Source organism: Polypterus senegalus, chromosome 6 (genome assembly GCF_016835505.1).
Source record: "Polypterus senegalus isolate Bchr_013 chromosome 6, ASM1683550v1, whole genome shotgun sequence".
Lineage (NCBI taxonomy): Eukaryota > Metazoa > Chordata > Cladistia > Polypteriformes > Polypteridae > Polypterus > Polypterus senegalus.
In genome coordinates this window covers 66,783,907-66,801,579 of record NC_053159.1, presented here as the reverse complement: position 1 = coordinate 66,801,579, position 17,673 = coordinate 66,783,907, and the positions used below count along the sequence as shown (strand labels likewise).

At 38.6% G+C, this 17,673-nt stretch overlaps 1 protein-coding gene across 3 annotated transcripts in view; it reads right to left on the bottom strand.

The window, feature by feature from the left end:
* The window catches only part of nol9 (nucleolar protein 9), a 48,669-nt gene that overhangs the window by 14,082 nt on the left and 16,914 nt on the right, over positions 1-17,673 (bottom strand). Inside the window, exons 2-8 of one of the 3 annotated variants that reach the window (XM_039756246.1) lie at positions 14,033-14,188; positions 9,574-10,190; positions 9,071-9,290; positions 2,822-2,952; positions 2,441-2,582; positions 1,430-1,526; positions 1,243-1,340 (exon numbers count right to left, since the gene is read on the bottom strand). In XM_039756246.1, the coding sequence (XP_039612180.1) occupies positions 1,243-1,340; positions 1,430-1,526; positions 2,441-2,582; positions 2,822-2,952; positions 9,071-9,290; positions 9,574-10,119 (1,234 nt within the window). In that variant the 5' untranslated portion in view covers positions 10,120-10,190; positions 14,033-14,188. The remainder of the gene's footprint in view (positions 1-1,242; positions 1,341-1,429; positions 1,527-2,440; positions 2,583-2,821; positions 2,953-9,070; positions 9,291-9,573; positions 10,191-14,032; positions 14,189-17,673) is intronic. The other 2 variants (XM_039756245.1, XM_039756247.1) reach the window with 2 other exon arrangements.

Here is a 17,673-nt window from a genome sequence, read left to right as displayed (position 1 = left end):
TGTAGTAATTCCGACAAATGCAGCTTATTACTGCATGAATTTCCCCCACACAATTATTTGATAACCAATCTCTCTTTCTGGTTTCAATAACATTCATTGTCTTTTATACATCACTATTTCATATTTGCGCTTTATTCGCTACTTAGGAATTACTTTTTTTTTCATTGTTTACATTTCCTCAGGCTCGTGGCCTGGAACCCCTGCAGATTTTATTTTTTTTCTCTAGCCGTCTGGAGTTTTTTTTTGTTTTTTTCTGTCCACCCTGGCCATCGGACCTTACTCCTTTTCTATGTTAACTAATGTTGTCTTATTTTAAATTTCTTAATTTGTCTTTTATTTTTCTTTTCTTCATTATGTAAAGCACTTTGAGCTACTTTTTGTATGAAAATGTGCTATATAAATAAATGTTGTTGTGCTTGTATATAATGTCATTATGTGTTACAGTTGCTTTTGACTACAGTGTGCAGCTGGAATGGAAGACGTGGCAATTAGCAATTAGAAATAAACTAATTGAAAGCCTGGCTGACATCTTTGTCTCCTAAAAATGTTATATACATCTGTAAACATCAGAAAGAATAAGTTGTGACAAAAACAAAACCTAAAATATTAATATTAAAGTTATTTTTAAACTGTGGGTTTTTTGACAACCCACACACATACATTTTCATTCTCTTAAATGAGTCTGAAATCATCCACTTGTGATAAATTTAAGAGCTTCCCCCACAAAATTTAAACACTGAATTTGAAGCCCTAAACACAGCAGAATATTAACTGTTTTTAGACATTTTTATAGTTTGGTTGAAGCCTGCACATATTCGCCTGCTGTGTGCAAGACCCTGAATGACTAAAAAAGAAATAGTTTTATATATATATTTAATAAGACACTAATTTATTTCTATTAAAAGTATAGAATGTTATTAAACAATAAACATGATTGGTAATTAAAAGTCTTATGGCTTAGGAGTAAACACTGAACTTCATATTTTAAAACAAAGTTTACGGAGATTCTCATTATTTTCTACATTCGGTTTAACATGACTTGTATTTCTCTACCTGGTTTTAAAAAGTTAACAGATAACAAAATCTGCCATTTCTTTATAAAAAAAATTACAAAAGTATTTTTGTTGCTTGTGTACATTAGTCAGTTATCAATATTTTAATGGTAAAAAGTAAAAGTTCAAAGTTTTACTTTTAACTTTTAAAATAGATTGGTTCTAAAGAAATGTTTCACTCCGAACTCACCTAATAGAGGTTCAGAAACAGAGTGCAGAGAAAGACATCCAGGTGGAGTAAATTCTGTCTGACCCAAATCACATTCAAGATACTCCAGACAGGGAATACTAAAAAAGAAGCACAAACATACTGTACATTACTGGCAACTTGATAGTTTCACAGAATTCTATAGTACTGTACTGACAGAGCCACCTACTGGTTAAGAAGAGAATTAATCAGGAATCTGTTGAAAGTAGATTTACCCACGTTCCTGCCTCCACAAACTAGGATAACTGGACATCCAACTTCTTCTTCTAAAAAAGAAATATACTGTATATAAATATCTGCAAAGGAAATTTTATGTATTTTTTGTATATGTCTCTTAATACAAATAAATAAATAAAAATAAAGTTTCAAATGGGAATGGCCGTTTCAATTAAAGAGTGCTCTCTTGCCCAACAAATGAGAGGGGGAGGTTGGTATTCAGTTCAGAAAGTTATTCCCTTGAGGGTTAAGATTTACAGCTTATGATGTGCATTGATAACCAACCAACTCTAGGTTGTCCAATTGGTTTCCAAACTTCTTCCATTTCATAATTGAAGTCACTGTGCCACAGGGAATACTCAAAGCTTTATAAATAGTTATATACCCAAGCCCTGAGCTATGCCTTAAAACAATTTATCACAGACATCTACAGAGAGTTCCTTGGACTTCAAATGCTTTATTTTAGTCTCGACATTAAGACTCAATTGTGTTACCTTACACACCGGGCTGTGTGCCTTTCTAAGTTTTGTCCAATCAACTCAATTTCCAACAGGCGGACTCCAATCAAGTTATAGACAAATCTCAAGGATAAACAAAGAGAACAGAATGCACCTATACACAATTTGGAGTGCCGGAGCAAAAGCTCTGAATACTTAAATGAATGAGAGATTTAAGTTTTTAACTTAATAAGTAAGCAAACCTTTCTGAAAACATGTTTTCCTTTGCAAGTATGGGTTACTGAGTGTTGGATAATGGACAAAATTGGCAAATTTATGCATTTAAATTTAAATATACAACACAGTAAAGGGTGCAGAAAGTGAAAGGACCCAAAAACCTTCAGAATCCACTATATATAAATGTCCGAAAGCAAGGTGCAATGTTTGGCTAAGCAAAATAGAATTCTATCACAAAAAAAAAAAAAATCCTTCACTGGGAAGATCTTACGGAAAAAAATGATACACACCAAGACAGGCCTTGATGAGCTCACTCACTGCTGCTGTATAGGTTTCTGACATTACCAAGCCACTGTCATCAGGCAATATCGTAACACCCACGGTGGAGAGGGGGCATTCTGGCTTGCGCAAGTATACACTGCAGTCTTCCTTCTGTAGGTTAACATGTCAAAAAGGAGAAAAAAACATCAAGCATTAAGAAATGTACAACTAGAAGATCTGCAGGAAAACTTAATGGAATCATATTACGTTTCAGATTATCACTGAATACTTACGGACACATTTAAACGATCAAAAGGCAAGAACAATTAGAAGCAGTGGTCTTATACATTTAAAAATTATGTTAAAGAAACATCACAGATTAGTTAAAGAACAGAAGACTCTTTTCTTACCATTATCGGTTTAAACAAGTTCTTGTACTGAGGCAAACTGCAGATGAATCGCACCACTGGGCTGTCTAAAGGCTCAAGCAATATCAGTGTTGTCTCTGAAGTGACTGTCTTAAGAAGATTCTGTCGTAATCCTAAAAAATGTAGAATATTGTTACTCAAAGATGCAGAGTTTGTGAAAGGGCTCAAATTGAAATGTGAGTTACAAAAGATCTAAGATTAAGCTGTTCTAAAAACCTTGCTTAATAAATTACTATTAATGGCTGTAATATACTCAAAAACAATCTTATGGAACAGAAATCGGTATTTCAAGGCAACATTTTAACCATCTGGACACATATTCCAAAGGTTTACACTCTTAACATACAATGATAAAATCTTTCTGAAGCATAACATATTATTATGCCTTTTGCTGAACGGAGTTAAAAATGTATTCCTAATAGTGCTCAAAAGGTAGTCAAAAACTATCTGATCCTCATCACCTGGAAGTACACCACACCTACTGCTCTGTATTGTGATATGCAAGTGTTAGTTAAGTGGTCCACAAGATGGTTGTCACGATGTCCGAGTAAAGTCATGCTTGAACGGGGGGTTGGGTAATAGTACAAAGTAACCCAAGAGTCTAATTACATTTCCCAGTACTTAAGTAGTATAGTGCATTATAGTATAAATTCATGCCATTGCAGTTACTGCCCTTAACTAGAATTTCATTACATGTGTTACACTAGTCTATGCAAACAAAAGGTAAATGTCTAAAATGTCTTGAAAGACATCTACAGTGATCCCTCGCTATATCGCGCTTCGACTTTCACGGCTTTACTCCATCGCGGATTTTAAATGTAAGCATATCAAAATATATATCACGGATTTTTCGCTGGTTTGTGGAATTCTGTGGACAATGTGTCTTTTAATTTATGGTATATGCTTCCTCAGTTTGTTTGCCCAGTTGATTTTATACAAGGGACGCTATTGGCAGCTGGCTTAGAAGCTACCCAATCAGAGCATGTATTACGTATTAACTAAAACTCCTCAATGATATAAGATATGCTTCCCATGCGGTGCTTGATTGTTTGCTTTTCTCTGTCTCTCTCACTCTCTCGACATTCTCTGCTTCTGACACGCATTCCTCTGAAGAGAAGATATGTTTGCATTATTTTAATTGTGAGAAAGAACGGTCATCTCTGTCTTGTCATGGAGCACAGTTTAAACTTTTGACTAAAGGGTGTTATTTAATGTTTAGAGGGCTCTAATAATGTTAACAGTGTGGGAGAGTTTATAAGGGCTTAAAATATATAAAAATAACCATACAAACATATGGTTTCTACTTCGCGGAAATTTAATCTATCGCGGGGGGTTCTGGAACACAACCCCCGCGATCGAGGAGGGATTACTGTATTCCATTTTACATAGTGCTCGGGAAGTCTAATGCGGCTACCTGATCTTATATACATACGGACTATTTTCACGCAAGTTTAAAATACACTGGATTTTATTATACTGTCATATCTTTACCAGAAAGTTGTGTTTTTTTACATTTATGATAGTGTGTTTTACTTCATGATAATACTGATATCAGCATTATCTTTATTAAGAAAAGAAAGGTTGTGTTTTACTTTGAAAGATACATTATCAGTTGCATAAAGGATAGAAAGGAAGATGGAGCAAAGTGAAACGTTCGAGAACTTTACAATTAAACACGATAGCTATATTAATTTTCTTGTGATGTACAGCTTCTTGATCAATGATGTCATAAGGAATTAGAGTTATAGAGGAAAAAACGTTTTTGATATCTAATCAATACTAAATGTTAAGCATCACGTGTATATTTGTGAATTTCCCCTTGGGATTAATAAAGTATCTATCTATTTATCTATCTAATGAAATGCAAACTGAGATGCAGTACTACAATTTACTTTTTTTTAATCACATCTCGGATGTTCCTGTGAAAATTCAGAACGGTGTGAACAAGTAAGTTTTAATGAACTTTTACCTTAATTGATGGCGAGTGCAACATAGTTCATTATATAAAGTAAATGATTTCTTTGTGGTAAACACATCTTTTTTAGGTGCATATAATACACAAGGCATCTATTGTGATAGCCCATGTCTGTTCATTTTCAATCTTAAAATAGAGAAAAATTATATGCATTTTCAACAACAAATTAGCTTATTGTTTCAATTTTACCTTGACAGTGGTTATACCAACTTATACTGTTTTGTATGTTTTCCTCATTTTCAACTCATCAGCTGCGACTGATAGTAAACAGATCGCCAATAAATTCTTGCCTATCACTTCTGTTATTCCCTAACATTTGTTGTAAATTAATAGTTTCTAAAGTCCAATTTTATGAAAATTGAAATGACCAGACATAATCACGCCAACAAGGAATTAACTACAAAAGTTTTAAGGTTATGTTAATTGCCAATTGCAAATTGTTACAATGTGTAAGTGAGAGTGGCCACTGTGATTTACTAGAGTCCTGTCCAGTATTGCTTTCATTCTTTTCCCAATCCTTTGGCCCCAAAACTCTGAAATGGATTGAGAGAGTTCTAGAACTGACCTACTGAACTCAGTTCATTGAGGGCTACAGTGCATGCATAGCTGTTGAACACACCTAAATGGTATGCCATACATTCATTTTAGAACTTGTTTGATAGTGTAAGTAGAAAACAGACTGGACAGACAAGGGCATATTTATGATTATACTCAATATTAACTGCACACACTTGGACCCACCCAACATTAAAGTGCTCTTGTCTGCTGACGGCAGCACTAATTGTAATTTTACTGTTTAACTGCATCATGTTTCAAATGCTAGAGTAGCTAAGTCCATTTTACCTTAGGACTTATTTTTAATTAAGATTTATTTTGTGAGTTAGTCTTTATTTGTAACTTCATATAGCAATGTGCTAATACTAAGTTTGCAGTTTAACTGATTAACTGCTGAAATTACATTCAATGTTATTGAATACACAGATCAACCACAACATTCAAACCATCTGCTTAATACTCTGTACATCCCCCTCATACCTATAAAACAGCTCTGACCTGTCGAGGTATGGAGTTCATAAAACCTCTGAAGGTGTTCTGTGGTATCTGGCACCAAGACGATAGCAGCAGATCTTTTAAGTCATATAAGTTGTAAAGTGGGGCCTCACTGATCGGACTTGTTTTTCCAACACATCCTAGAGATGCTTCATTGGATTGAGATATGGGAAATTTGGACACCAAGCCAACACCTGAACATTTTGTCATGTTCCTGAAATCACTCCTGAACAATTTTTGCAGTGTGGCAGGGCACTCTATCCTGCTGAAAGAGGCCAATGCCATAAGGAAACATCACTTCCATGAAGGGCTGTATGTGGTCTGTAACCATCATTAGGTAGGTGGCATTTGTCAAAGTAACAACCACATGAATACCAGAATCCAAGTCTTCTCGGCAGAAAATTGATTAGAGCATCATACTCCGTTAATTTTCCTTCTTCCCATAGTGTGTCCTGCTGCCACTATAATAGCTGTACGATTGGAAAAGACAGAATAACTTTAAGTCTCCACATGCACCAATGAGCCTTGAGCACCCATGACCCAGCTGCCAGTTCACCAGTAGTCCTTCCTTGGACCACTTTTGGTAGATATTAACACCCCACAAGGCCCCCCATTCCAGAGATTCTCTGACCCAGTTGTCTAGCCATCACAATTTGGCCCTTATCAAAGTCGCTTTCTTACACAATTCTTATGCTTGACCATTTAACTGCTTCCAACACAGCACCTTCAAGAGCCAACTGTTTACTTGCTGTCTGATATTTCACCCCTTGACATTTGCCATTGTAATGGGATAATCAGTGTTGCTCTCTTCACCTGTCAGTGGTTTTAATGTTGTGGCTGATCAGAATATTTCCTTCTGATTAAAACAGTGTAAGGGCATTTGGGCATCATCCTTGTAATTTCCACTTGGTGCATAACTGTATGGAGCTATAGAGTAATGCAAGCATAAAGTAATTAGAATAACTTTTTCCAGCTAATAATGAGTTAAACAATTTTCTCACAGTTTAAGAGCAGTTAGGAATTTGAAATGGATCACACTCTGAGTATCTACCACAACTCTGCATTTAAAATTATTCAGACACATTAATCCATTATGTACTTACTTTACTTACTGAAAACATATCCACTCTTCAGTCCAACAAAATCCTTGTTTATCAACCTTTGACATAATGTGAGCATCACCTAATCAAACCACCTTACTCTACTCTTCAAATGCTTCTATGTACATTACTTCTGTCTATTTATGTCACCTTAAAATGTTATAACAATCACAGAGAGAGAAAACTGACGCCATCCTAAATCGGAAGCTTAATTCTTCCTTTATTAAGTTGTTTTTATTACATTAAAATTAGGCTATTCCACAGCCTCAGAAATCCTAACATGATAAGTACAAGCAATCTGGCTGGTTTTGTACTGGATGCAGATTGTTCTCCTACTATACTTCTATTCACCTTGAGTGGTTGAGCTCACTTAATTAGTCTTGTCTTGTGAAGTGGGACTTTAGACTGTCAAAATAAACTACGCTCTGCACCAAATATGAAAGATCTATTAGCATCCATTAAACAAATATTCACACTTACAATAATTATTTTAACTACATTTTACAGATATAATTACTCTGCTCAGAAAAGATTTAAAACAAAATAATCTTTTTCATGGATGTACTGGAAGTTCACAAACAGCTACAGTGGTATGTCGCCTCCCACATTTGTACAATTTAGATTATCACAGTGCACGGAGACTATCAAACAATATGAAAACTTACTGTGTAGTAATGATCAAATTTGGCCATGTTCCAAACTGGTAGTAATACAAAATATTTACTTTAGAAGAACACAGGGTAGTAGTGTAAACATGGTTGTTATGGGAAATTTGGGGTTTGTGCTGTTGCAGATTTAAGGACTGAAATTGTGAAATACACACTTTCAGTTCATTACTTATCCCAAACTTCAACTGATAAATGGCAACTGACTCAAATGGCTTACTCCAAAGTTTTAAAAAGTGTTTGATCTTCTGCTGCTGATACAGAAAACATAAAATTAAGTGTTTCTGAAAATAAACTGATTTGAAGTTGGGCCATACAATACAAGGTATTACTTCAGCTGAATCTTTCAACCGGACATGGGAAGAACATGGCTGTGCATCACCATATAGAGCCTAAAATATAAATACAAAGTAATGGTAAAGCAAATGGAAAGCTAGTCTTTACTTAAAATAACTTCAGATTTAATGAGGAAAACTGCAGAGCAGAATGCTTACAGATTTATTTTAACTCATGTTGTAAAATAAGAGGATATTATCACCTTTGATTAACAGGAATTCCTTGGTTAAAATTTTATGCTGAGTTTCAAACAGTACAACTATAATATATTGTCAAAGGTGATTTCCTCAAGAAGGCTTACAGCAGTTTAAGGTAGGTCATACTAACAAAAGGACCACGTTGATCAGGCCATTGAGAAATTTTATATTTAGCTGAAATCAGGTAAAGTCCTGCCTATATCAACAGTACAATATACTTGTAGGTTTCCTGTGTAAAATCGTATTAAATTCAAAATATGTAATATGAATATGATTCTAATAACCTTGAATGGACCTTCAATTGAATTATCCGATCCCGTGTACAGACATTTTGTGTCTGACAATGTGAAATAAATACAAAAATTAAATCAAACAATGCAAATTGATTCTGACTTTCGATCATGAATGATAAAACAGCAAGGATTAAAATTACAACCAATCTAAAAAAGACAGAGCAAACAATGCCTCAGGGGATACATGCGAATGGGCAAAAATAAATAAATAAATAAATGCTATCATTTATTACAGTTGGTATCTGTGCCTAAACATTTTAAACATTACGGTGCTTAAAACATTTGGTTTAGCAGTCAGAGAAAATTATTGGAATGTATCCTGCAAAAGTACGCATGTTAGAAAAAAAAAATGAACATAGCTTGACTTAGGGTATTCTTTTCAGGGCTGGTCCTACCTTGTACCAGATTCTGCTGGAATAGGTTTTAGTACTTTTGGACCCTGAATTAAATTAAGTGGGTTTGAAATTTGGTATATATAGATGAACTTAAGAGTGCAGACGCACCTAATTTATGACATACTTCTAAAAACACAAAACTCTGATCATCCTGAAAAGAGCTCTGGAGGAATAATATCAACAAACTGTATATAAAAAGGTAATTCTGTTACTTACTCACCCAATGACAAGTAGTTCTTTACAATGCTCTTAGCTTCAAGTCTGCGTTCTTTTTTAGTTTTGCCACCAGTAGGGTGCTGAAGTGACTTGATGCTGAGAGCACAATGTGATGCTGGTGAGAACAATGGGTATGATGGCTGGCCTTCTTCAATTGTAAAACCAAAAACTTCCACTCGCCCATAAAGGCAAGTTAGCTGGCACTTTCCGGTGAACTTCAGAACCTACACACAAGTGAAACAGACTAGATATCAGCAAAAAGACTAGAACTCACAAATGAAAAAAAATATACTCTCTCCCTCAGGCTTGATCTAAATAGATGTCCAGTTTGGAAATATGAACACTTGCACTGCTTTTATTAAAGGTACTGTGCTTATTAGTTTGATGGCTAACAATTAGCATTTTAATGAAACACCTTGCTATTTTGTCTGCACATGGCATAACAATGATGCACACACAATGCAATAAATGAAATGTTAACAAATGTGATTTAAATTAAAAACAAACCTGTCCAGGTGCCATGACTACTACTGTCCTCTGATTTCTGTCAGCCGTTGCAGCCAAGTAAGGCAAAGTGACCTCTGAAGCATCTCCATCTGTCTGATCATCTACAGAGAGGCAGTTTCCATCTTGTTCAGCTACACCATTCTGTATTGACTCTGCAAATGAGTGCCAATATGTGTCATCTTCTTCCGTTGTGACTTCATAGTCCAGACAAGGATATATGAAGACTGGTGACTTCTCTCCAGCTGCACCGTTAGTGTGTGCATGAGTTCTCCTCTGTATACTTCTGCTAGTATCCTGCTGGGGCTTTTCATCAATAGCACTAGAAAAAAACATTTTCCTGGATTGTCTGTGAGTAAGTTTTTTAAGGCTACGTTGTCTATTGCAGGAGGCTTCATAATACCGAATATTAACAGCTGCAGAAGTATTTGTAGTGGTAGAATTTACATCTAAGACAGGGGGCAGATGCTCCACCTTCTTCTTCCTCCTAAGTTTTCTTCTCTCCAGTCCTCTACTTAATCTAACATTGCTTGTTGCTGGCACTTTCATTATTCGTAGTTTCAGCTCTCCTTAATTTGGAATTGCTGAAGAGACAGAGAGTAAGTAACTTGTTTTTTTAACTGCAAATTAAACACAGGATAGAATCAAATTTATTAAGATACACTATATATATATATATATATATATATATATATATATATATATATATATATATATATATATATATATATATATATATATATACACACATACATATATACATATATACACACACACATATATATACATATATATATATATACATATATACATACACACACAGTGGGATGCAAATGTTTGGGCAACCTTGTTAATAGTCATTATTTTCCTGTATAAATTGTTTTTACGATAAAAAATGTCAGTTAAATATATCATATAGGAGACACACACAGTGATATTTGAGAAGTGAAATGAAGTTTATTGGATTTACAGAAAGTGTGCAATAATTGTTCAAACAAAATCAGGCAGGTGCATAAATTTGGGCACCGTTGTCATTTTATTGATTCCAAAACTTTTAGAACTAATTATTGGAACTCAAATTGGCTTGGTAAGCTCAGTGACCCCTGACCTACATACACAGGTGAATCCTATAATGAGAAAGAGTATTTAAGGGGGTCAATTGTAAGTTTCCCTCCTCCTTTAATTTTCTCTGAAGAGTAGCAACATGGGGGTCACAAAACAACTCTCAAAAGACCTGAAGACAAAGATTGTTCACCATCATGGTTTAGGGGAAGGATACAGAAAGCTGTCCCAGAGATTTAAGCTGTCTGTTTCCACAGTTAGGAACATATTGAGGAAATGGAAGACCACAGGCTCAGTTCAAGTTAAGGCTCAAGTGGCAGACCAAGAAAGATTTGGATAGACAGAAGCGGCGAATGGTGAGAACAGTCAGAGTCAACCCACAGACCAGCACCAAAGACCCTACAACATCATCTTGGAGCAGATGGAGTCACTGTGCATTGTTCAACCATTCGGCGCACTTTACACAAGGAGATGCTGTATGCGAGAGTGATGCAGAGGAAGCCTTTTCTCCGCCCACAGCACAAACAGAGCCACTTGAGGTATGCTCAAGCACATTTGGACAAGCCAGCTTCATTTTGGAATAAGGTGCTGTGGACTGATGAAACTAAAATTGAGTTATTTGGGCATAACAAGGGCGTTATGCATGGAGGAAAAAGAACACAGCATTCCAAGAAAAACACCTGCTACCTACAGTAAAATATGGTGGTGGTTCCATCATGCTGTGGGGCTGTGTGGCCAGTGCAGGGACTGGGAATCTTGTCAAAGTTGAGGGACGCATGGATTCCACTCACTATCAGCAGATTCTGGAGACCAATGTCCAGGAATCAGTGACAAAGCTGAAGTTGCGCCGGGGCTGGATCTTTCAACAAGACAATGACAAGAAACACTGCACAAAGTCCACTAAGGCATTCATGCAGAGGAACAAGTACAACGTTCTGGAATGGCCATCTCAGTCCCCAGACCTGAATATAATTGAAAATCTGTGGTGTGAGTTAAAGAGAGCTGTCCATGCTCGAAAGCCATCAAACCTGAATGAACTAGAGATGTTTTGTAAGAGGAATGGTCCAAAATACCTTCAACCACAATCCAGACTCTCATTGGAACCTACAGGAAGCGTTTAGAGGCTGTAATTTCTGCAAAAGGCGGATCTACTAAATATTGATTTCATTTCTTTTTTGTGGTGCCCAAATTTATGCACCTGCCTGATTTTGTTTGAACAATTATTGCACACTTTCTGTAAATCCAATAAACTTCATTTCACTTCTCAAATATCACTGTGTGTGTCTCCTATATGATATATTTAACTGACATTTTTTATCATAACAACCAACGATTTATACAGGAAAATAATGACTATTAACAAGGTTGCCCAAACTTTTGCATCCCACTGTATATCTATCTATCTATCTATATATATATATATAAATAAACACACAAAGCATACATGTTTTCCTTTGGTTATTTTTTCTTTTTTGAAAATTAGTTACGTGACTAAGTAACATCTTATGACAGACATCTGGCCATTTTTCAGTAAATAACCTAAAAAACCCCCACAAACTCTTATTAACAGCCAGACTTTCAAATATTGGACACATTTGGTTTAAGGAAAACCAGTTCAGCAACTAGTTGCTTAAAAACTGAAAAAGAGCACTGTTGACTATGCAAAAACTACCAAACAGAACCATTACAGAAAACAATAAAATGATCAGTAAATAACAAGAACTCAAACATTGGACATGTAAGCTATACACACTGATCAGACACAATATTAAAACCACTGATAGGTAAAGTGAACTACATTGATAATTTTGTTACAATGGCTCTTGACAAGGGGGTGTTATATTAGGTGGCAGGTGAACAGTCAGTTTTTGATGGCAATATGCTGGAAGCAGGAAAAATGAGCAAGCGTAAGGATCTGAGCAACTGGTGACAACTGGGTCAGAGCAGCAATAAAATAGAAAGTCTTATTATGTATACCCAGCACACAGTCGTTAATACCTAACAAAAGTGATCCAAGGAAAGACAACCGGTGAACCAGCAACAGGGTCGTGGGCAACTAAGGCTCACAGATGTGTACAGAGATAGAAGGCTAGCCCATCTGGTCCAATCCCACAGAAAGCTACCGTAGCACAAATTGCTGAAAAACGTAATCCTGGCCATGTGAGAAAGATGTCAGAATACTTAGTGCATCACAGCTTGCAGTGTATAGGGCTGCATAGTCACAGACCAGTCATAATGCCCATGCTGACACCATGTACACTGCCTGGTGCATGTCATTCGTTTACCTAGGGAAGAGACGGCATGCAAAATGCACTATGGGAGCAAAGCAAACCAGGAGAGAGAGTGTGATGCTCTGGAGCATGTTCTGCTGGGAAACTTTAGTTCCTGCCATTACTTTAATATGTCCTACCCACCTAAAAATTGTTGTACTCCACTTACACCCCTTTCATGGCAACAGTATTCCCTGATGGCACTGGCAGTGGCCTCCTTCAGCAGGATAGTGCGTCCTGCCAAACTGCAAATATTGTTTAGGAATGGATTGAGAAACATTACAAAGAGATCAAGGTATTGACTTGGCCTCCAAATTCTCCAGATCTCAATCTGATTGTGCATCTGTGGGATGTGCTAGAAAAAAAGCCTGATCCATAAGGCCCCACTTGACAGCTTATAGGACTTAAAGAATATGCTGCTAATGTCTAAGTCCCAGATACCACATGTTCAGAGGTCTTGCGGAATCTATACCTCAAGAGGTCAAAGCTGTATTGGTGGCACAAGTGGAGCCTACACAATATTGGGAAGGTGGTTTTAATGTTATGTCTGATAAGTATAAATAGAAAATGAAAAAGGAAAATGAAAAAAGACAACACACGTAAACATACCATACATGTTTAAATATTCACTTATTAATATCCCATGGCAACTTAAAATTTTAATAGGGATGAACTTCTAAAAAAATCATAATATGGAAAAAGCACATAAAAAATAAATGTTAAACTTGCATAATAAACTTAATGGTTTCAGTTTGCCAGAGTCATTCCTAGCTATGAAAAGAATGGCCACTAAGGTGAAGGAATATCACACCATTTTAGCTAGCTAATAAACCACGCATTAAGAAATTAATCTTCCTCCATTAAAATCACGAATGCACTCACTGCAACTGTCTCATATTTAGAAAAAAAAATCAAAACAGCTAAGAAAAATTGTTTAAAAAATTTACAGTTTACAAATATTTTAAGTGCTTTAAGCTTGTCTAGTTAGCTAATGGCCAATCTGACAAAATATTTCATGCAGATAACTTTTTAAAAAGTCATGATCTGTTTAAACTATATGAAACGAGAGCCTGATCTAGATTCCCATGATCCTTTGTGTAAAGAAGTGGTTCTATCTTTAATTTACTTACCGTTAATTTCTAATGGTTTCCCAGAGTAAGTGATTCACTGTTTAATCAAATGAATTGTGACAGATCAACATCATGAATGACTTCAAAAAGACTTTTAAGTCCTGGTTTCCAAGCAGCTTTCTGCGTCCAAAACTAAAGAGATTTATTTCTCTTAACCTGTAGAGTAAAACATGTCATTTAGTCCAGTGATTCACTTAGTTGCCCTTCTCTGAAGAGCTTCTGGTGGTGCGATGTCACACATCATTCTATATGAAGTCAAACAAGCACATTAAAGAGTCTGAGCAAAAGGTTCCTTGATTTATAGACAACAGTTTGAAAAAGTGTGTTAAATTATACATAACAACCCCCAAATACAGAATAAAAATAAAACAAAAGAATATTAAAACAACATGTTGTTGTCATAAAACATACAAAAAATGCTACATAAATTGCATGCATTCTATAATTTTAAAATATCTTGATTGTTTATATTGATTACAAACTTCTTGGGCGTCTACATCACTACAGATCTCTCCTGGACTCTCAATACCACAAACCAGGTCAGGTAAGCTCAGCAGAGTTTGCACTTCCTTAGGAGGCTTAAGTGAGTGAGAATCCCTTGTCTCATCCTTACAACCTTCTACCCGGACACTATTAAGAGTGTCCTGACAAGATGTATCACATTTAGGTTCAGAAACTGCAGTGTGTCTGACAGGAAACTCTGCAACATGTGGTGAGGGTGGCTAAGAGGGTTATTGGGGTCTCTCTCTCTCTCTTCCATTGAGGACATTTTTAATCACTTGCCATCTGGTAGGAGATATTACTCCATAAAATAGACAGTGTCACACACGTGTGCATGGGGGGCAGCTGAAGGGCTTAGAAAATACTGATTGTACATCTGCCCAGGGGGGAGCGGGGTACGCTGACGCTCTTTCTGAGTTCTCTGCAGGTCTTACCCGGGAAATCCCACCAGGAGCCGCCATTTCCAGGAAGGACACATCACTTCCGGTTCCGGCCCCAAGGATAAGGTCATTTCCTGTTCCAGCCCCAAGGATGATGTCACTTCCAGCTCCGCCCAGAGGACGACATCACTTCCGCCCTCTGTACTATAAAGCCCACTGCCTTTGCTCTGGCAGGCAGTTCTGTTTTGGACTCTGTTGTGTAAACTTGACTATGATGTCTCAAGTACGTTTGCAGCCAGGAAACCGAATTAAACGGGTGGCTGCCCCAAACCTTTTCACGCCTCAAGTCTCTACTTATTACAGTGGCGTAGCCGGCAGGATGGTGTCCCTGAAGAACCCGGGACACGACCTTACAAGGAACCAGGTGGGTGAGTACCGGGGCCGAGTTTCGGGGCAGGGAGTGCGCCGGGGGGTCAGGAAGGACGCGGTGCAGGCTCTGCTCCACGAGCATAACCCGGGGCTAACAACCCATCTTGTGGAGAAAGTAGAGGGGACCCACAGGCGTGGGCTGGCCTCTGGGGAACACACACGAGTAGCTCAGTATGCTCTCCTGGGCAGGAAAGCCGAGCCGCCCATCGGGACCAAGGTCCCTGTTAATGATGGGTTATCCCCAGGCCAGCAGGTAAAAGAAATATTAAACTGGGAGTTTAACTCAAGTAAAGGGTTGTCAGAGCAGGCTATGGCTCTCTGGCAACAGGTGGGGCAGTGGCTATGGCCATTTGAATTAAGCCCCTTACAAATAGTACAGCAAGTGGCCTGTTTTTTGCTGGTACAACACCTACCCCAGGACTTTGCCCAGCCGGCCTGGGGCGAATTTCATTCAATGGATGAGCTACTACAGCTCCTAAAAACACCAAGGCCGGCTGTGAAACCTGGGAGGGCAGAACAGCTGCTTTGTGGACTACCCGGGAGTTATGTCCCACTGAAGCAGTCCCCTCCACGCAATCCAGAGCTTGTTCCGAAGTCACCGGACCGCCTGGCCTGTGACCTGTCGGGGAATAAGGCGGAATTAAGCTCCGTTTTTTTTGGCCGGGGATTAACGAGGAGGTTCGCCGCTTTTGCGTCTCCTGTCCGGAGTGTCAACTGCGGCAAATTCCTAGGAGGGACCGTGCTCCTCTGGTCCCCCTTCCCCTCATTGACGTTCCCTTTGACAGGATTGGGGTCGACATAGTAGGACCCCTAGAACCCTCAGCCCGAGGATATAAATATATACTCGTCCTCGTGGATTATGCAACCCGATTCCCTGAAGCCGTTCCATTGCGCGGCTACTACAAAAATATTGCACGGGAACTAGTAGGAGTCTTTTCGCGGTGGGCATTCCTAGAAAGTCCTGACGGACCAAGGAACGCCCTTTACCTCGGAAACGTTCAAGGAGACTGCCAAATTACTGAAAATAAAGCATTTAAAAGACCTCGGTGTATCATCCTCAAACCGATGGGCTAGTGGAGAGATTTAACCAAACTCTCAAGCAAATGCTACGTAAGGTAGTCAGCAAGGATGGGAGGAATTGGGACCAACTCCTCCCCTTGTCCTCTTTGCCTACGGAAGTTCCTCAAGCCTCTACGGGTTTCTCTCCTTTGAATTACTATCGGAAGACAACCCCGGGGATTATTAGATATTTTAAAAGAGGGTTGGGAAGGGGAGGCACAACCCTCCACTAATATTTTGGAATACATCGCCCAATTGCGCGATAGATTTGATGCAATTAGACCGATTCTAAAAAGTCATATAGAGGAGGCACAATCAGCACAGGCCCGCCTTTATGACCGTGGCACGACTCTCCGGGAGTTCCAACCGGGGATCGCGTCATGGTGTTGGTACCTACTTCTCACTCTAAACTGCTCGCACATTGGCTAGGCCCCTACGAAATTAAGGAGAGGAAGGGATTGGTGACTATTTGGTGAAACAGCCCAATCGCGACCAGCTGAGCGAGTATATCATGTAAACCTGCTGAAACCGTGGAAGGAGAGGGATCGATCCTCCTCCGGACAGCCCTGCTCTCTCTTGCTGAAGTAAGTTCCCTTAATTTCGGCGAGCAGCTATCTCCCAGACAGAAAAGGAGCTCGAAGCAGCTATCCGCTCGTCCCAGAGGTGGTAAGTGAACAGCCAGGTCGGACCTCTCTGATTGCGCGACATATTGACTGACCGGGGTGATCGTCCGTGGCGACCCTACAGACTCCGGAGGCAAAGAAAGTAGAAGTGGAACTGGAAATCAAGCGAATGCTGGCACTAGGAGTGTCGAGGAAAGTAGTAGTCCCTGGTCCAGTCCCATCGTCTTGATTGCTAAGCCTGACGGCAGTTGGAGGTTTTGCAATGACTTCCGTCGGCTCAACCAAGTTTCCGATTTGATGCTTATCCCATGCCTCGCGTGGATGACCTCCTCGAGACTGGGACCAGCCAAATTCTTGACTACACTTGACATGACAAAGGGTACTGGCAGGTTCCTTTAACGGAGTCCGCGAAGGAAAAACCGCGTTTAGCACTCCTAGCGGACACTGGCAGTATCGTGTCCTTCCATTCGGTTACACGGGCCTGCGACTTTTCAGCGTCTGGTGGACAAAGTGCTCCGGCCCCATAACTCGTTCTGTGCTGCCTATCTGGATGGCGTGTCATCTATTCCAGCACCTGGAAGGAACACATACAGCAGGTCACAGCAGTATTACGGACATTGGGAGGCGGGCTCGATCAACCCCAAGAAAT